General features: G+C 35.7%; 2 protein-coding genes and 1 pseudogene across 3 annotated transcripts in view; 2 read left to right on the top strand and 1 right to left on the bottom strand.

Annotated features, from left to right (window-relative positions):
• The window catches only part of LOC107697977 (rap guanine nucleotide exchange factor 3-like), a 36455-nt gene extending 27072 nt beyond the window's left edge, over positions 1-9383 (bottom strand). Inside the window, exons 1-2 of one of the 2 annotated variants that reach the window (XM_016498881.1) lie at positions 9221-9383; positions 6172-6239 (exon numbers count right to left, since the gene is read on the bottom strand). In XM_016498881.1, the coding sequence (XP_016354367.1) occupies positions 6172-6239; positions 9221-9293 (141 nt within the window). In that variant the 5' untranslated portion in view covers positions 9294-9383. Of the gene's footprint in view, positions 1-3336; positions 3719-6171; positions 6240-9220 lie in introns of those variants that run through there. The other variant, XM_016498882.1, reaches the window with a different exon arrangement.
• A 4270-nt stretch (positions 9384-13653) lies between these two features.
• On the top strand, positions 13654-15966 carry LOC107697869 (heme transporter hrg1-B-like). Its single transcript, XM_016498718.1, has 3 exons — positions 13654-13876; positions 14629-14796; positions 14932-15966. The coding sequence occupies exons 1-3, from the start codon at positions 13747-13749 to the stop codon at positions 15066-15068; spliced, it is 435 nt and encodes a 144-aa protein (XP_016354204.1). The 5' UTR covers positions 13654-13746; the 3' UTR covers positions 15069-15966.
• Positions 15967-16631: 665 nt separating this feature from the next.
• Positions 16632-20287, top strand: LOC107697843 (uncharacterized; annotated as a pseudogene).
• The last annotated feature ends 995 nt before the right edge of the window (positions 20288-21282 follow it).

Genomic DNA, 21282 nt, shown 5'->3' on the forward strand with positions numbered 1-21282 from the left:
TCGCTAATGAATCACTCAAGACTGTTTTGTGAACCAGTTTGACCAATTCTTTGATTCAAGATTTTACTCTGCTTAAAAGAAATACTGCAGTAGCAGATTAGATATTTTAGAGAAAACTAAATAACTAGAAAAATGTATATTAGAAATGTTCATCAAAAAACAAATTATTTTGTTTTTTACTTTTTCAGGCCTAGAAAACCAATTTTCCTGATATTTCCAGGTTTTCCATGACACATTTTTAGACTTATTTGAGTTAGAGGGAGAATTTATGATACAACTGTTGTGATTTGAAATCGATTTCAGGCTTTCTCTATTCAAACAGACGAGAGCTGTACTTGCATGACTAGAAAATAGCTGCAGGGGGAGCGTTACCATGATGACCAAGTGGACCAACTTGAATCATTAAGGACTTGAGCTACCAGTTGAGATGCCGCCAGCGTATAGTTTTCTAACGGTTATTAACCTTCTGACAAAGAGAAACTCTCCACAGTCTTCATCTGCCCAAATTCCACCTGATTTCCCTCTGCCCATATGGCGGAGAGTCCATAACTCCGTTTTTATGAGACATTGTCAGACTCTGTTCCCATGGCAGGTGTTACTCAGCATCAGCTGACTAATGCTGTGAAGCATTAAGAAGCATATCCTGCTATTTATGGGCTTGCCCTGATAATCGATAGGTTTTGTGAAAACTAATCTTTCGGTTTTTATCCTGCGTGAACAGCCCCTTACAATTACAATGGCTCATGGTTATTATAATAATAATAATCAAGGCTTTCTCCTTTCTCGCTCCTTTAAGGATAGTTGTGTCATAATTTAGTCACTTTAATGTCATTCATAACCTATACGGCATTCTGTTAAATCACACCACTATGAGCTAAAGGTTTCCTTTTGTGTTCCAAAGAAGAAAGCAAGTCACGTGGGTTTGGAACAACATGCGGGTGAGTAAACCATCACAGAATTTTACTATTCCTATAACCGCTACACTACACCACATCACCTAGGGAGTTAATGCAGCAGACGCCCACAGAAAACGCATCAGCTTTGAGTCAACAGTGCCAGCATTTATGGCTGATGTATCATTTCTTGAGAAGATCTTATAAGGATAATATGATTTGTTTTGAAAAGTGTTTTTTTTTTCTCAGCATTTTCCCTGCTTGATTTCCTTTCAACAGCAGCAATGGACAGTAAAAATGGTTGGATGATTCTCAGGTGATCAGGTTCACTGCATCCTCATGCCTGATTTAACTTAGTATAAGTTTGGCCAGCATGAAGATCTCTCCACCCTGTGGCTCTGTTGACTGAGTAAACTGTGTAGAGTGAAACTGCGGCTGGCTGGATCACATGTTCCAGTACAAGAGGGAAATTACACAGGGATATTGACTGTAAGTCTAATGAAGGTGCTGGGAAGTATCTGAAATCACATGATTGTGAAATGCTATTGACAGGTGTCTTTATTCATTTACTTTACTGAGTGTCCAAATTAGCCATATAATTGCTGATAGATAGATGTAGTTCTAAATATAAATTCAATTGCTGCATATCAGGCTCCATGGCAGTAAAAGAAAATCATAAATAAATGAAAGATGACTTGCCATTTATCTTAGAAACTCTTATGAGAATCTCACTTATGTGATAGATGCAAATCTAATGAAGTGTGACTAATGCAGTACAGTCTTAAAGAAATAGTTCCCCCAAAAGTGAAAATGTGCTGTTTTGGACTGCTTATGCTTATGAATGGTGCTTGATCTATGCATATATTGCATAAGATGACTTTTTCACTGAAAAAAGCAATATTATGGATAGAGGACTTGTATTTTAGCTGGAAGTAATGGTTTAATGAGGAATTTGTTTGGAGATGTGCGGATTACTTGTGGATTATTGTTATGCTTTTATCAGCCTTTTGAACTCTTATTCTGATGGCATCCAATTACCACAGAAAATCCAGTGTTGAGCAAGTGATACAATGCTAAATTTCTCCAAATCTGATGAAGAAACAAACTCATCTACATCTTGGATGGCCTGAGGGTGAGTAAACGTTCAGCAAATTTTCAAGTGAACCATTTTCTTTAAGACTGATGTCTCAGCCTGAGGTTTGGTTTTTGTACCGTATTCTGACAAAATATACATAATTTCAGGTGGAAAAAAAACTCCAGAAAATAGCAAACAGATAAATGTCAACCCTGATAGACTGCAGACAGTGGCACATTGACACAACACATGGATATCTTTTTAACTAGGGCTCTTTATCTCTTTCTCAGGGGCTACAATGTTTCCTAATTGGAGTAACTGTTTTCCATGTGTATTTGAAGACATGGATAAGTATGGGATTAAACGTGCAGGTTAATCAATGGTCAATGTAATATGGAGATGGGAAATATTGGTTTGCACAGTGTCCATATGTTTCCTCATCCTGTGTTGATGAGTATATATATATTTTTTTTTCATTTTTGATATTCGTATGAAAGTCAAATGATCAAAGCCAACTGAAATGAATGTAATCTAAAAGAGATCAGTCAGTGTTGTGTCTTTTTGAATTTAGATGCTTAATTTAGGTAAAAATGCTCATTATATGAGATTTACTCCATAGTTCACTAAAGTTCACTCAGGTTGATTACAGTCTATACAGTGGTGTGGGTCTTCCTGTGCACATTATTTTCCAAACTGTAAGGGAACAAACCTTAAGATGGACAATGAACAATAGGCTATAAATAACCCATCCTTGATTAACCCTTTAACAACATGTAAACACAAAAACATATACAACAACAATAGAAAGCTCTGCTCTCCCTGGCTGTTTGGGGTCATGTTCAGTGTCTGGGGGACTTTGGTTAAGTGTCTTAGCCTCCAGCATTGGTTTCAAAGCCATCTTCCCTTCACACACATCCTGACACACAAACAAACACACTTTATTGGCTATACAGAGTCAATAGTATGTTCTGAGAAAATTGCACCTGCACGTATTCACAATGGAAATATTGTATGGGTTATTACAAGAAAAGGGTGCCAATTAAAAGCAAACACCAACATTTAATGTCTTATATACATTCTTTAAACAGGTAAACAAAATTGTTTTTCCGTGTTAATTTTTTTCCATGAAGATGGCATTTTTAAAGCAACATATTAATGCGTAGCCTATTCATTTAACTTGAGTTGGCAGGATTTATTAACGCATAAAACATTCTTTGACAGAATGTTTTAAATCTGAAAGAAAATTGCCTTTTCAAACAAGCACCTATTTCGTGGAATAACCAGATTACAGCCTAGAAGTTTCTCTTTCTTTTTTGACAAATAATATTTCTACGTTGTTTTTTTAAAGAATTTATTTCTGCCACTTACCCAGCTGATTCCCCGGATCTGAGGTGTTTTCTCACTGGTACACCGATCGGGTAAGATTTGGTAATTATAACTCCGAAAGAGATGCATGTTTCAGTAAGGTCCGATGTATGAACAATTATTTTACTTAAAGATCATCTGTTGCAGCAACACATGTCGAAAACTACATCTGCAATAAGGATTTGACAATCCCTGTTTAAGGACAACCGGACCTGCACGCTGCATTCCTACGTGCGTGCGATCTCCAGCCTCCGAATGCCATTCAAACCTGCTGCTCGTGCTCGCTGTCAGCCTTGCCTGCGCGTTCTGGACAATCCAGTCGAGGCGCCACCCCTCGCTCCCGCCCCCGCCCCCGCCCCTGCCAGGGGGCGCGCCTCTCACTACTCAACCCAGCATCCGCATGGATTATCCGCAGGTGTGTGTTTACATCAAAACTGAACGAATTTTACAATCGCACATGGATCGCGGAACGGACCGAAAGGGCGACATTATAATACATTATAATTGTACCAAATCCTTGTTAATGTACTACATAAAATCTGTAAGATTATACATTTTACATCCTAGTCTAAATTTTAGATGCCTGATATATTATGTATTTTTAAGCTATGCCTCTGGATAATTGATTTTTAGAATAGAGATCACGGTTCCTATGGAAGCCCGGTTCCGTCACTGAATAAAAAATAAAATTCCTCGCAATTCTGACTTTTTTTTCTCAGAATTGCGTGATATAAACTCGCAATTGCGAGTTAAAAAGTCATAACTGCGAGACATCAAGTCGCAATTCTGAGAAATAAAGTCAGAACTGCGAGATATAAACTCACAATTCTGACTTTTTCTCGCAATTCTGAGAAAAAAAGTCAGAATTGCGAGAACGTATCAGTCCCCCCCCCCCCCCCCCCCAAAAAAAAGTAGAGATGCATGTCAGGTTTTGTTTTATTATTGTTTTATTTACTGTTATTTTATGTACAACTATTCATTTCTTTTGATTCAAGGGCATTGTGAAAGACACATAGCACTATCAGGCGCAAGTGGGGCAAAGTTTTGGGGTCCTGAACATTCTGCGGTGAGCAAGAAAGAGAGATGTGCCATGTTTGTGCTCCGTTGATAAAAAGTCGCAATTACCTTTTTATTGTATTTTTTATTCAGTGGTGGAAACGGGCATTAGGCCTAGACAACCCAACAAGGCTAATTTAGGCTATTTGAGTAACTATGTTTGTAGCCTATTTGTACCAGACCTCAAAAGTAACCCGAACCCGGGCCCAGGAGATCCATGTTATAGACTTTTGTTTTCGCTTGTTTTTTATTCTATGTGTGAACTGTGAAGTAATAATGGTAAACCTTCCTAAAGTGGGCACTTAGTTTACGTAGTATTGAGTAAGAGGCTACTACAAAGCTACAAGTTGCTTATTTAAAGGGGTCATATGATGCGATTTCAAGTTTTCCTTTCTCTTTGGAGTGTTACAAGCTGTTCATGTCAACATATTCTGTTACACCAAATAATGATCTTTAAAAAAGCATCATATGACCCCTTTAACATGTTAATAGTTTACCGAGCTTCTTTTAAATACACATTGTATTTTTTTTTTATTGTTTAACCCTTTCAAAGTCGTGTGGTGGATGGTACCATACAGTAATGGTGTCATGTGCCATGGTGCTTTAGGTAACAACAGTGGCAGGTTGCATAAACCTCTAAGACTAGTCTTGCACATTAGTTATCATATTTTTTAGTTTACGGATCATAACTTTTTAAAGACATTTACATACAAATGTAGACTGGACTAGTTTGAATCTTAAAAGTAAGACTGATCACCCCTTAATTAACTGCTACTTGGTCTCACTAGTTCTGAAGACACAATTTTAACATAGTGGTGGGTGTGTTTACACCAAACCATTATTTGTGACGGGGCAAGTTGTCACATTGGCTGAAGTGTGAACACTAGCCCCGGTCTCCCCTATGGCTAAATGATTACCATATTCATATACCATGGTATTTAAAAAAAATACGTTTTTTTTTTTCTTAAAATGTAATTAAATAATATTTAAAAATCAAAAAAATTATTTAAAAATTCAAAGTTTTATTTCAGCTTGTTGCCAAGGGAAACATTTTTTATTTTCATATAATTTAACATGATGTACTAAAATAACTCAAATTAAAACTGAAATATATATATATACACACAGTTTTTTGACATTTCTAACCATTTGAATGGGCATGAACGAATGATCTGTTAAGCATAAAAACAGTTTGGAACATTATAGCAATGAAAATTATAAGATACAGCGATGAAGGTTATTAAGTGGAATAAAAACAGCATCTTATTCCATTATTTTCATAGTACACTGAAGGATTATTTCATCTGCATCCAGAAATGTAGAAATTTGCATTACAAATTTTTTTGCATCAAGCAGTAAAAGAGCCGCTTGAGGAGGCAAAATATGTTTAGCTCATGCGTTTGACTCGGTCTCTCCTTCAGCGCTCTTATCTGTGTGTTCCAGCTGCATGATAAACCTTGAGGGGGTGAGGATCAGGGGGCGTGTCCATAACCCACCTTACTTACTAATGCAGGTGCCAAGGTTGGAGTGAAGGAGTAAATGAACAGGAAACTGCAGCACTGGCTTGATTAAAAATGCTTCTGAAGTTTGAATAGGACACATTTTACCCAACTCCTTTTTAAATAAGTTTTGAATGTTTACATTCTAATAAAATGGGTTTGCTTAAGTGTTTGATTTAGAGTTGGTGCATAAGAGAACAATGAACAATGAAAAAAGCAACTAATAGCTAAGTTTGCATGTCCACATAGACAGTATTAAGGAAATAATTGTAATTTTCTGTACCTTTTCAAGGGACGAGCGCAGAGACATCCGGAGGAATGTGTCTTCAGAGCACATGATTGCTGGAGCCTCTGAGGAGATAAAAGTAAAGAAAGAGAAGAAGTCAGTACTGTTTGATTCAATCTGCTCTCCTTTTACTGTTACATCATGTTATTTCCCATCTCATGCTTATGATTTGTGAGATCTCATGACTCCCACAAAACCCAGTGGCAGGATATTGTGAACTCCGATGAATAGTATTGTGTTTGCTTACTGTTTGTTTCCATACTTGCAAGTTGTTCCAACTCAAGCTCTTTTCCATAATCTAGTGAGCTGCCTCACTGTCTAGCAGCTGCTTGCAACATCCTAACTCAAATCTTAAAATGTAATAATTTAGTATATTCAATAAATGTATATATAATAAATACACTGAACAAAATTATAAATGCAACACTTTTGTTTTTGCCCCCATTTTTCATGAGCTGAACTCAAAGACTCAGTGAATATAAAATTATATGCGTATATATATCAAATATATGTTACTCTACACACACAGATTAAAAAATTAATATACTGAGTAATACATAAAATATTTATTTCAATAATACAAATGTATAAACAGTATGTTAAATATAGTTTGTGTGTATATATATATCAATTAAATATATAAAATATATTTATTTAAATATTTAAAAGTAATAATTTATTTTTTTTTAAATATAATATTTAATTAATTTATATATCTAAAATATATTTTAAATAATATATATCATATATTTTAAAACAAGTATATGCATAAATACAAATATATCTTTTATATTATGTATTATTTTCCTTGTCTCTGTCCGCCATTAGGTTTTTAACAGGCTTGTCACAGTCTATTCTTGGATTGCCTTATCCTTGATTATATGCAGTGCTGTCTTAGATTTGAGCTAAAACAGGTTATCTTAAAAGGCAGCATATTTTGCTGCCTACTATTTGGAGCAACACTGTCTAAAGATGCTGTCTAGGTGAACAGCTCACAGGGATTGGAACAGCACTTATATTAACGCTGGTGTCCCATGCTAACGATATTATTATAATTTACTAAAATGTGTTATCTTTTTAAGGAATGAATGTCATTCACTTTAATGGGCATTGTCCCAACTTGGGTAGTACTGTATGTCATCCCCACCCACAGGTCATGTTAGGGACAATCTTAAGACATGTCCAACCCTGAGAATGTCCATGTGGCTGGAGGTCAGGGAACATTACATAGTATTTGTTTAGACCCCGGCTATTGTTTCAGGAGAGTGGGCTTCCCTTCCTGGAGGACTGAAATATAACAACATTGAGTCACTAGACTGTTTTGGGGAGTCTTTCGGCCACTGCTGTGCCACTCCTCAGTCCAAAATGGTGGCATAGCAAGATCTGAATACAGTATGTTGCTGCTTTTTTACATATATATGTAAATTGCCTTAGTTACTGATTGGGGATCAAAATGCAGCACAGCAGAACAAACAGAAAAGCGGTTTTGTCTGTACTTGCAATCCAAGCTGTAAACACCTTGACAAGTGTGTATTAGGTCTCACAGATTCTTCTTTTGAGCTAAATTAGTTAGGAACATTGATTTAACACTAACCACTTATGTGATAATGTGTTATGCTAAACTCCTGACTGTGAGTTATTAATGATTATGTGTAAAATGCTGTAACTGGGTGGCTGCAAAGATTCCTTGAATTTGCACATTCTTTGGAAGCTTTTCAGTGTTTTGGCTCTGTTCACCTGCCTTCCTCCATAAGGGCCCCACAAATATTTCTCAACTGTTGTCCTGGGTTTATTATCTCTGTCAGCACTGCAGTAACAGACCCACAAAACCAGCATCTCTCGCCAAAACAGAAATGACTGCTGAAGCGAAAGCAGTCGGTGATTCAACATGAGCATGACAAAGCTGTGCCTGCAGCTGCGTGAGATGCAAGTATATGGCACTTTTTTATGAATGGTACATTTTGAAGTCCCATGACTGAAAAGATTTTGAGGGTCAAATCCCTTGAAATAAACCTAGCATGAAAAATAGCTTGTTAGAAGCAATGCCTGCAATCCTTACATGGGATTTTTTTTAAATATATATTTGGCCTGCACACATCAGAGGTCTTCTAGACATTTTTTGGCATACAAAAATATAATTTTGACATTATTTGTAGTCAAAGTAGTAAAAACATATAGTGATTGACTAATTTTAATACACAATGGCCTGGTTTCACAGACAGGGCTTAGACTAAGCCAGGATTAGGCCATAGTTCAATTAGGATATTTAAGTAATTTTTATAAACGTGCCTTAGAAAATAACATTACTGGTGTGTGTCTTGAGACAAAACAAGGCAGTGATATATTTTAAGATCAGTCAGTGCAAGTTTAGTCCAGGACTAGGCTTAAGCCTTGTCTGTGAAACCGGAGGAAAAATGTAATATTTTGTCAAATTTGTCCCATATTTTTCTCCCTACCTTTATTTTCCCCGTTAAGAAAAAGGAAATAACCTTATTTGGACCTTCTACAGCATGACCAGAAGACAAGAATATAAAATACATGATTAAACTTTTTTTATTTATTTACAGGAAATATAAATAAACCGCAAACTATTCATTTATTTGATTTGTTGTCATTGATGCATTTTGTAAAATATTAAATAAAAATGACAAAATCAGGTCAAGTCAGGGATTTAAATGTCCTGAATTTTGGTAAAAGGATAGTTAAAATGTCAAACCCTTATATAAAGTGAATAACTACTAAAACATAAAACAGCTTATATTAAATTAGTTTACCTTCTAAGCTCGATGATCAGCATTTTCTGAAGCTTAAGTGCCTCCTTTCACTGACTATTTTATCTTTTTGTTTCAGGCCTTATCTTGTACCCTGTTTCTGGAAAGTGTCATGCACACTAGTATTCATGCATGCATTTGTGTGCTCACAGAAACAACAGAGAATACAACGCTATGTGATTTGATGTTCACAAACTTTCACAACCCTGATCATGAGGTCTAAAACTCGCAAAACAGGCATTCACTTCCACTGAACAGTATTAGTTTTGTCTTACCGAGTCTGTTTTTCTTCTTAGCAGACAAGATCTGTTTAAAGAACGAAAGCATTCTGGCGTGTATATCCTCCATGTACGTCGCACCCCACAGCAGCTAATGATATAAACCCTATGGCCGATGTAAATGAAAGTAAGAAGATCCACAATCTCTCCATTTGCTTTGTCTGCTTGTCTGCATATATGAAAGTGTATTCCTGTGTGTGTGTGTGTGTCAGTGGTTGCCTATGGCAAAAGCGGTGCCAGTGACAGAACTCAGAAATCCAGTTCTCCTGCATGTGATACTCACAAGGCACTTGAACGTGTAGTTTGTATCAGATAGAGAAGCACAGGTTTAACTCAGATCAAATAGCAAGAGACACTTTAGATGTTTTAGACGGTCAAAATGTGTCTGTGTGCAGTGTAAATGAAAAGATGTGGATGCCTTTTCAGATATGAACTTGCTATATTGACAACATTTTAAACCAAATATTTTAGATTAAGATCAACTCACACAGATTGAGAGGACAATAGTCTATTAAGACCCAGTCAGTTAACCTATAGTTAACAGCTGGAAGAATTGTTTTGCAGAGCCTTATACTTAGTTACCTCTAAAATACATGGCAGTGGAATCATTTATTGTACACCTCAAATACTCTGTTGTCCTATTAAGTAAACGGAAGGTCATAATAAAATGTAAATGATAATGGCTGATAATTATAGCTGCTTGAATTATCCATGATGTTGACTGACTGTCAAATGTTGTTGTTTTTGTGTATTGTGTTTTATTTTGTGTAAGTACTTGTGCTGCTTCCTGTCTTGGCCAGGAGACTCTTGTAAAAGAGCTTTTATTTTCCTGGTTAAATAAAGGTTGAATATATAAAATATTTATTTATAATTTAATAAAAAAAAAGTATTTACTAAATATAGAAATAAGTAAATGTATTTTAACTTGTTTATTATTATTCGACTTATTTAAATCTTAATTATTAAATATAATTTTAATGTGTTTTATTATAATATATTTGTGATTTATATATATTTTTTTTATATGTATTATTATTATTATTAATTAAAAAGTCACCTGTGTTTAAAAAAAAAAAATACATAAAATTATATTTAGGTGGCACTTGCTCATGCAAAAAAACATTACATTGAGGATCTTGTGTGTGGTTGCCAGGGTGTTGCTGTGCAGTTGCTAAGGTGTTCTGGGTGGTTGCTATGTGGTTGTTTACTGGCTTCACAAGTCTCTATGATATTCTGGTGTGTAGATAAGTTTGCCTTCTTATATTTAAATCTATGGGAATATTTTCACCGGTTTTGCCTGTCAGGCAAAAATCTTTAAAAGTATAGCATATACAATTTAAGGTATCATTCATGTTGGTAGCATAAAAGAATATGTTGTGGGCAAAAGTTGAATATTTAGGGTTAGGGGTTTGTTCAAATCCATAACCCAAACAATGAGCAATAGTGCTGCTTGACTTAGTGTTCCCTCTAGTGTGCATTTATAGCTATAGTATATTTTACACACTTGATAAACTGGAGTAAATTTTGTGACAGTGTTTTATAGAATGTTCCAAGAACCTTAGTACTTTACATTTCCATAAAGTGTCCACAAAGTTCACAAATTAACTATTTTTAGTACTACATTTCTAGAAAACGTTCATATCACAGAGATTAAAATACAGCGGGAAAACAAGCGCACAGTTCCTTTGGGAAAGGGTGTAGGACTTCCTGCAACAAATCACAGCCTTTTGTAATCAATCTTCAACTCCCTGTAGATTCCCAAATGCAACACAATTTTACATGAAACAAAAATCACACACATTAATGTCCCGTTCACTGGAATCTCACACTTCGCACATGCACATGAAGATTGTTTCCGTCTCTTTGTAATTCCAGAACACTGTGATTTTTACATGCTCATAAATCCTGTCATTCCAAATCACCTTTTCCTCCCCATACCAACTAAGCGCCCATTTCTTAGAAAGAGAGGATCTCTGTGGTCCGTGGAGGAAGGAAATATTGTTTATATTGGAAGTCCAGTGAAATATGAAGCGATGAAAGCACCCGGAGGGAGATGGAGAAAAGAGAGGGATGTTTTAAATGCACACCTCCTCAACCACATCGTGTGTAACTTCCTGTCTGCTGTTTGGGGGCTTCTGTAAATTCACAGATCACCTTCTTGCGCTCGCCTGTCACCCACTCTTAAATTTCCCAGCATCATGATGAATCACATGCCCACAGAATTTCCCAAAGTTATTTGAGAATTTCTGAGCAAGATTATTAAATGCTCAACCATAGGCAACATTTTAGCTAATGTGTAAAACAGGTTGTAAATAAAGGTTGAATAAATATAATTTTTTTTTAGAAGTTGTCATGTAAATTGAATGACTAAATTACTAAATATAGAATTAAATGTATTAATTTAATGTATTTATTAATCATAATTGCAATGGATATTTTATTATAGTATATTAAAATATTTGTTATTTTATTATATATTTTATTATGATTATGATGATACGATCTGCCTTTTTTCCTATCAGCACTGTAACAATGTTTTGCAGTCAGTTACTTGAAAATGTGTCACAATACACAAATAATTTGATTCAGATTTTGTGAACATTCTAATTATCTAATGAAACTATTCATAAGTATTCAGGATCAGATCTTCTACTCAAATACAAGGTAAATGTGGTTGCATCTGTCGGTGATAGATTTCATAACCACACTTACCAGTATGTCTAGATGATGTTGACAGTGTTTTCTTTTTTTCCCCCCAAATAGTTTTCTTCAGTGCCAGGGACAGTCTTGTCTTTCTTGTCTTCAAGGCGAGCACCAAATGTTCGTCTGTCTTGCGAAGTATCGATCTCTGAATTACTTTTTCTTTCTCTTTATCTCTCGCTCGATCTCTTAATGTCTCTCAGTGTTGTCTGTGAAGCATACAGAGGAAACCACTGAGTGTTGATCTCATTTGAATCGCTGAAGCCATGCGAGTTACCGGCTTCCTGCTGCTCTCTTATTGGTGACACAAAATGTGGCTTTGTGTTCATTTCATGAAGGTTGACTTATGAAGGTGTGTCTTTCAGTTTTTAACAGTGACCTGGGGGGAAATGGGCCCAAAGTACATCTGTGGCCTCTTGATTTGGTTCAGTCCTCTCTGGACTTTTATTCTGCATTAGCATCTGTCTGGCCGAAGATGTGTGCTCATGCTTAATCAACACTGCTTGAGATCATAATTTTGATCATTTTAAATGGATACCATTTGGATGTTTTTTTTCCTTGTGCTGTTTATACGGTGATAACATCATGATGTCTACCTGCACAGTTAACTCATTACTATTGCACACTTTACACATTTTACATGATCACATTTTGTGATCATAAATAAATAATCATTAATTAATTGTATTTTATGTAATTGTATTTCATACATCCCTTACGAAAAAGAAGTTTATTCAAGTGTGCTATTAGTATACTTATTTTAAACTAAAAATAGGAAAAGTACCCAAAGGCATGGCATTTTGTTCCTCGTGTATTCATATGCTTGAAGGACAATAAAGTGAATAGGTTGCAAGGAATGATGTTGAATGATTAATTCTGGGTGTAGCATTTCTTCTATTCTGTAATGGAATTTTATGCATGATCTGCATAATCAATTACGATGATCACTCCCGTTAGTTTTGACAACCTACATTTGCAATTGAGAAGATTATTATTATTATTTAGTTTTTGTTTTTGTTTCACAATTACTGTAGTGCAGTGAGAATGAGTTTCACAGTTAGATGGAAAACCACTGAGCAGAGATCAAACAGATTAAAACCACCATCTTCAGTGCTGTGCAAACAACAAGAGAAACATGTGACATTATGTGTGTAGCCTCTAGATTTTTCAACACACCTTTCCTCTGTTTTAAATTATTACTATTTGTTTGTTTAGGCTGGTTTATTTATTCATACATAAGCATGGACAATCAAAAAAACCTTGTTTTGGATGCATTCCTATTTCATATCTGATGTATTACCATTGATTTTGCAAGCTTCAGTCACACTTTATGCCCAATTTATACTGTAATTATTTACAATAAATATGAGTGTTTAATTAGCATGCGTACATAATGAAATTCTCAGCAATGAACGCACATTTAATGCATAATTATTTTTTGAGCACATTGTGATTAGCCATTGTTGACAGGATGCGCACTGCAGTAATTATGAGTCATTCTATGAAATGAGAACCTTTTAGTTTTTACAATATTTCAAGTACACACGTGTTTTGCGAGTTTAAATATATAATTTTAAATAAACATCTAAATTGATGATTTTTTTTACATATCCATATAGTAATAAAACGTTTTGTTCAACTATTCAAACGTCCGCGACTGTGAGGTTGTTGATGGTTGCTATGGTGATACCGGGGAGCTCTTCCGGGTCATGCAGTCGTGTTTACGAATAAGTAGCGCTGCATTACATAATCTCTCATCGATGGTGTAATCCTTCGCTTCAGCCTCTGTTTACAGCTTTACTGCAGCACTTTATACATGATTAATGGGTCCATACAGGATCTACATCAGTGTGGGTTATGCCACGTTCGGCATGTTGGTGGGATTTTCGGCGTTTATCGTGTGGAATGTGGTTTATAAACAGCCATGGACGGCGGCGATGGGCGGATTATCAGGTCTGTAAATAAACTCAAGGCCACAGACTCATTGTCTTCAGACATCCGCTGTCAAATATAGACATTTCGCATCCTGTTTCTTTTACTGTCATGTTATTAACAACGGATGGGTGATCTTGCGGTCGGGAAGATCTCCGGCTGTCACATTGTGTGTAATATAGTCTGGTGCAGTGTGTGGTTTGCTATCCCAATAGAGATATAATTGGTGATTATTTTATTTTTTTCTTATAAGGATCAGCCAGTTATCTTCTTAAAATGACTTTGGAAATCATCACCCATAAATATGCAGATTTCTGACTATTTCTACCCAGAGAAAGAAAGAAAAATGTGTTTGTGTACTTTTTGATTTTTGATTTTTTTTTTTCAAAGATTTTTCAAAGTTTTAAATGAAACAGATTATTGGAGTAAGAAAATACTTTTCAGTTTTTCTACTTAAACGTTTTACTTTTAATTCAAAGTGTTACTTGGAAATCTGTAAAAAATATAGCGCAATGTACTGTATTAATATTAGGGAATGTTCCAAATTTATTATTTTACGGGTGTTTTAATTTTTTTTTATTAATTGCATTGTGTTTTAGGGTTAACGGAAATGTCCATAAAATTATTGGATAATGTCAGAAAATAACCAGTACATTTTCAATTTCTTTCATTCATCCATTCTTTATTATTATTATTATTTATTTTTTTTTACATTGTACACCAATTATTCTTTCAATGTATGGATGTGTATATGTTATGGGTTTAATCTCCAGGAGTTCTGGCACTCTGGGCACTGGTCACCCACATTATGTACATTCAGGACTACTGGCGCACATGGCTGAAGGGACTCAAGTTCTTCATGTTTGTTAGTTCCGTCTTCTCCCTCCTGGCTATTGCTGCTTTTGCCACATTCATAGCTTTGGCTATTATAGAAAAGCAATGTAAGTACTTTCACATGGACAGCTTTGTCTAATAAAATATCCCCCCCCCCCCACACACACAAAATCTGTATAATATGCATGTTTAAAGTGGATAGTGTGCTGTCTGTAATGCATTCTGTATGTTTTTGTCTTCAGCAATAACTGACCCCAGGAGCTTCTATCTATCAGCTGTGTGGAGCTTCATGACTCTTAAATGGGCCTTCTTGCTGGGCATGTACTCCTACCGTTGCCATCAGGAGTTTGCTGACATCAGCATCCTCAGTGACTTTTGATTGGCTCCTTCATCTCTAATAGATTTGTAGTTGCCAGTCGGTGGCTTCACCTGCCAATGTGGAGATGGAAGGATGGATGGATGGATCTCCTTTTTAATACCGTCTTACGGCCTCCTTGCTTTCACAGAAAAGACTCAAATCTCAGCCCCTCCTTCCCTCAGATCCCTGGAGTAAGAAGTCAGTGAATGTCTGTGATCTGCCTCTTTCCCGTCATTTTGAGTTAATAGAGGGTTTTATATTGATATTGAATAAAGGTATGTCAAGTGTTTTCGATAGCAGTTGATACACTAGGATTTGGTCACAGGTAGATGTTACTTTACTCAGGGCAGTGTCGCTCCAAAATGTCATATGTGAAATGAAGGCTTTCCTTCACTGTCAGAAAAAAAAGCAGAAAAATTGTACATTTAGGGGTGCAACAGTTTGTCACTGGGCCAGTAGACCTTCTCTACCCCTTTATAAGGGTGCATATTAATACCTGAGAGTGATTATATGCATTCCTAAGGTACCACTATAAACCCTTTTGGGTGAATATGGTCCAGAAGTCTCACTTTGAAGGGACTGCTGTAGTGACAAGGTACAATTTTTGCTAATTATTTTTTTCCGAGTGTTGAATAAGTGTATAATGAAGGATTTTCACAGCTGTATCAAGGGTTTTCAGCCAGCGATGGTGGAATTGTCTTCGATTTAATGTTACTATTGTTTTCAGACATAGACAGTGTTCTTTATTTTTTGCCATATGTTATTTCTTTTTAAATGTTGTTTATACTGAGTTCTATTTATGATCGACTGTGTCCGGAACTGCATACTACCATACTAGTATTTCTGCAGTATGTACACTAGCATTTAAAAGTTAAGGTAACTTTTTTTTAATGTTTATGAAAGAAGTATCTTATGCTAACCAAGGCTGCATTTATTTGGTCAAAAATAGAGTAAAAACAGTAATATTGTGAAATATTATTACAATTTCAAATAACCATTTTCTGTGTAGTGAATACTGATACATCTGAACAGTTCTCCCAAAATGTATGCACCAGAAACTATATCTCACAATGAAGTGCATATGACTTCAACGTGATGAGTTGTGAGAAATGTTAGCCTTTTTAACGTTGACTCATTACTACTAAAAGTCAAGACATCCAAAATAACTATAGACATTATTACTCACTGAAATGTGACAATGTAGCATTTTAAGTTTATTGGTGCATAATCCATTCTGTTTTGCATACTACCTTTATATGCATAGTAAATATTGCAGTAGAATTCAGTTCTGAACGTTACCGTTGATGCATTATTATTATGCAGTTCCTCTCTTTGCCACTAGTGGGGGTGATGAAGCAATTGAATGAGTGACTAACTGCTGCTCAGTCTTCTGCAGATATGTTTTTAGTGACATGATATTATCACTAAATTGTATTAAGTTAAAACCTGGAAAGCTGGATTCGCCACATTTTTCAACAATTCTGCCAGACAGAACAAATATGTGTTTATGTTGTAAAATTCATATGCTTTGTTCATTTAAAAGATGAGTGCTCTGTCTCTATGTGTGTTGAGCAGATGTTAAGTATGGCTGCTTGGGTCTGATTTGTGATAATTTGCAGATTTTAAAAGAATAGTTCTCCCAAAATTCTGTAATTTATTCACTGTCATGTAATTTAAACCCATTTTTTATACAGTAAAAAAGTAGACCATACAACTATACAATAGCTTTGTATGAGAAACAGACTAAAATTTTATTCATTATTAAATGAACTTCTCTTTTGTGTCCCACAAGAGAGAGAGAGAAAAATTATAATGAGGGTGAGTAAATAATTTTTTCATCAAGTTTTTTGGAAAACCATTCATTTTTAGGAGCCAAAAAGTAACAAAAACAGATTACTTTGCACTAGATTGCATAGAAATGTTAAATGTATTATTTGTTTAAATGAGAATAAGGGGTCACCTTCAAAATGTTGAACTTTTATCTACAATATTTCACTCTATAGCATGTATGTAAAGCAGTTTTGTACCATATTGCTTTTAACCAGCTGTATGCAGATTCGGCACTGATTACAGTTATACTACCTGCAGCTTAAAACTTTGCACAGTATGTGTTACATTGGGACATTTAAAGGGGATTAAAGTACTGCTGTTTTAATCTATCCCACAATTCCTGTGTTTTCCTCATCTTTTCTCTTTAAAGAGGTGTCTTTCTTGATGTACACACTGATCTGAAGTTTGATGCAGTTTGTAGTATTATGTTTGAACTTCTCACCAGCAGGGGGTAGCAGTTCAATAATATTCTTTTATATTTCAACATGAATCTGCCGCTGTAAGTTTTTTTTACCTTGAACTATCAGTTTCAAAATGATTCTGATGATACACTGACCTCTAATAACTAATAAGATGAATGGCTTCTTTTTCTTTCCCACACTCACCACATACGTCTCTTCTTTATTTACGACAGTGAATTACACTCACTTAACTAGGGGCCCCCAAAGTCGCAAAAGCACAAAAATCAAGCGTAGCGTTGTTCTGGCAGGTCACGTTAGTCAAGCTCGCATCAGCTGACTCTCAGCTGATCCCCATATAACTATAGGAATACGACACCTATCTAAGCATTCATATATAAAGTCCCTCAGTATAATCAGCAGTTTTCGCATTGCTCAATAGCTAATTACCCTCCTCCATCCCCAGCTCCTCCTTTGTCAGTCAGGATTCAGCCTTCTGATTATCCTTTGAATCAGACTAATTCTAAAATGTGTACATAAAATTATTGAACTTGAACGATATCTGCAATACATTTATGTTGGTTCTGTTCTGTTTACCCCGGGGGAGAATTCGTTATTTAGGTTGGAGCTGATGTCTTCTGGTCTTCTAATGAGGCCAGCATTGAGAATTTTGTTCAAATAGTATTGACATACTTAAAGGACAAGAGTTTAGATGGTCTAGACGTGACTTGGCTGGATGGCCCTACTTCTGACGAATCTAGCAGAAGCACAGAGCTACTCACAAATTTTCTGAAGGCAAGGACTATTGTTTTCAGGCAAAACACTTTTAATTGAGTTTCGCTTTAATAACAACAAATTGTGTTTTAATTACAAGCTTCCATTTTGTCTGTAGAGACTAAAAGGCGCATTTAAAAAAGAAACACAGCCTCTACTTCTGTCAGTGTCTGTACTCGGGCCTGTTGACCACAGTGCGGTCACTTATGATGAGCGAACACTTTCACAGTGAGTCTCGTTCCTTCGCACTTTTCATATTTGCACTTGCTGTGCTCGGTTATTTTATGTACTTAGTTTCTTTCCTTTCAAAAGGTATGTGGACTTCATATCCATTCTGCCTGCTCAGCTCAAAAAGGATGGACCATATATTGTAAATTGCTCACATTTCTTATAATTTGTTAAGACAGGCATTTATTTGTTGGCTTTAAAATTCATTGAGTGCCTCAAGGATGACATATTTTTTGATGTTAGCAAGCATTACCCTGGTTCACTCGACAAAGATGCAATAGGATTATTCCATTGGCTTTTGGATTATTGCAGAAAATAAGCTCTGTGACCAACAAAAGTTTATGATTCTTACACGCTTTGTTCATTATTATAATCTTCAGAAATGAACAGAACTTTTATAAATTTGGCAGCCTAAATGCAATCACCGGAAGTAAAAAGCTAAATGTAGACTATAAAGGAACTACACCACCATTAAGCTTCCAACAACTCTTTTAGTCTTTATTTAAAAACATTTCCCCTTAAAGTTTGATATAGTAAAATTAGCAAGAGCACAACACAACAAGGCTATAAAAGCCAACCTGTTTGATGTGATGTTTAATGTCCCGACAGCCTCTGTAGTCCCATTTAGCAACTTGTTAGCGACCGCCTTTTTAAAGTCAAGTAAAAGCTGTAAAGAAATGCTAAAGTGGGGTGATGTATTTTAAGTAGCAGAATAAAAATGTCTTGAGTTTTTGTTCACCACAGACCTTATTTTAGGCATCTAAGCAAAAACTCATTTAAAAAACCCATTGACTTCAGGACAATGGAAACAGCTCAGGATGATGCTAAATGCTAAAATGCTAACTCATTTCCCGGTTTTGGCCTACAAAAATGCAGCCCACATAAGGTGATTCATTCTAGTAGATCATATTCCTGGATCCACATTCTTTTTATGGTCCAGGAAAAACAACTAATAGACCTAACACCATTTCTACCACTAAAATTACTTCCAAAAAGGAAAAATGATTGGTCTGTAAAACTGTTGTTGCATCTATAATTCTTGAGATCTTCATCTGAATGTTATTCCAGAACCAGCAAGGATGTAGACCTGTCATATTTGGGTAAATCACATTCATCTGTTAGCATGTTAGCATTCTAACTGGGTTTACCTCATATTTCACTGGCAGGACCAGCAAGTTGATCTACGAAAGCTCAATCTAGCTATGCCTGCTTTTCTACGCCGGTCACGACGAAGGCATCACCATAGGGATCACCTCAAGCATGATGACATGAATACAGAGACAGGAAAGAAGGATCCACATCCACGTTTTGGGCTTATACCTGGGCGATCAGGTAGGTTATAACTGCAGATGGTATTAGCTTAGCATTAATTATTAGCTTCCTCAGGGAGAGCTTAAGCGAAATTGTTTAATCATCTGAAACGCTTATCCTTCCAGGCATGTCAGGCCATTAAAAGTGGACAAGAATGGTTCATTACTTTAACAAATCTCTCAGATGAGCAAAGTCTTGTCGCAGAGGTAAGTGAAGTGTATTTGTAAAGCAGTAACATAATGTAGAAATGTAAACTACTAGATGGATAATCAGAAGATAAGCACAAGAAATGATGCTGCATTTATTCATTTCCAGGTGCTCCAGAAAGGCTTTGGTGGCATACCGGTTGTCTTCATAGATCTGGACGTCTTCTATAACTCCATATGTGCACACCTTACTCAGGATGAACGAGCGATTGTTGACTCAAAGGTGATTCTGCATTCACATCATGGACACAGACGTCATGAGCATGGTGGTCATCATCACAGCAGGAACCATCACCACAGCCGCCACCACCATCATCACTCTCTTCTTCCTTATGGCAGCCATGGTCACCATCACCATGGACATCATCAACATGGACATGGTCATCGTCACCATGGTCGCCGTCATCACCATCACCACCATCTTCCAATAATTTCTCAAAGCAACATAACCATGGAAGAACGGCATGGTGTGGAGTGATCTTAATACGTAATACATAAATTGCATAAATTGCTCCTAGAAATTTGGTGTTTTAAGCTTGCCAAGTTCCTTTATGTATATTCCAAGCTCATAGATAATTATACATTTTCCACATTAAGTTTTCATTACTTTAATAAATCCGAATGTTATTTCTTTGATTCCTATTTTTGTCAAATCATAATATAATAGTTGTGGTGGTAATGTTAAAAATGTTGGTAAATAATAAATAATTTACAATGTAAATACATATAAAAAAAAAAAAAAAAAATATATATATATATATATATATATACATATACATACAATTTAAATAAAATATATGATAAATATTTTTGCATTACAGTAATGAGAATTAGACTTTTTGCATTACAGCGATGGCAACGATGGCAATATTGCAGTATAGTAATGTAAATTAATTTTTTGTAATAATGCATTGAGAATAATATTTTTTCTCTGCATAATAGTACTGAGAATTAGATTTCTTTGCACTACAGTAAAACATTTTCTGCACTATGGTAAGGAGGTTTTTGTTTTGCATTAAGTTTTCATGTTTTTACTAATTGCTTATTATGAGAACTTCATGAATCATATTTTTTTCAGTGTTAAAACAAGCTTATTGTGTGTCAGAGCAGATCAATGCAGCATTACGAAATAAATATGTAGCCTAAAAGTCTCAGTGATTTCACATTCTTCTCTCGAACTGCAAAGCTGTGAGAGATTAAGTGCTTGTGTATGTGGATATAACACACACACACACACACACACACACGCACACCTGGTTCTTCAGCTGCCTGCAGTGGTTCAGAAGAGCAGTGGCACAGTGGGTGTGTACAAGGATCCTGCTGTTTTAGAATTTAATTGGGAGTATTTGGAGATGCAGGTAAATTACAGGCCATTCTCTCCTCGTGTGAGAACATGTTCCTTAATGTCACCTCAGCATCACAAGCTGATGAGCATCATTTAGCATTTTTTAGCGAAGAATGTATATGCGTTAATGCACATTGCACTTT

The sequence above is a fragment of the Sinocyclocheilus anshuiensis genome, unplaced genomic scaffold (genome assembly GCF_001515605.1).
Source record: "Sinocyclocheilus anshuiensis isolate Anshui unplaced genomic scaffold, SAMN03320099.WGS_v1.1 scaffold78, whole genome shotgun sequence".
In the NCBI taxonomy this organism is placed as follows: domain Eukaryota; kingdom Metazoa; phylum Chordata; class Actinopteri; order Cypriniformes; family Cyprinidae; genus Sinocyclocheilus; species Sinocyclocheilus anshuiensis.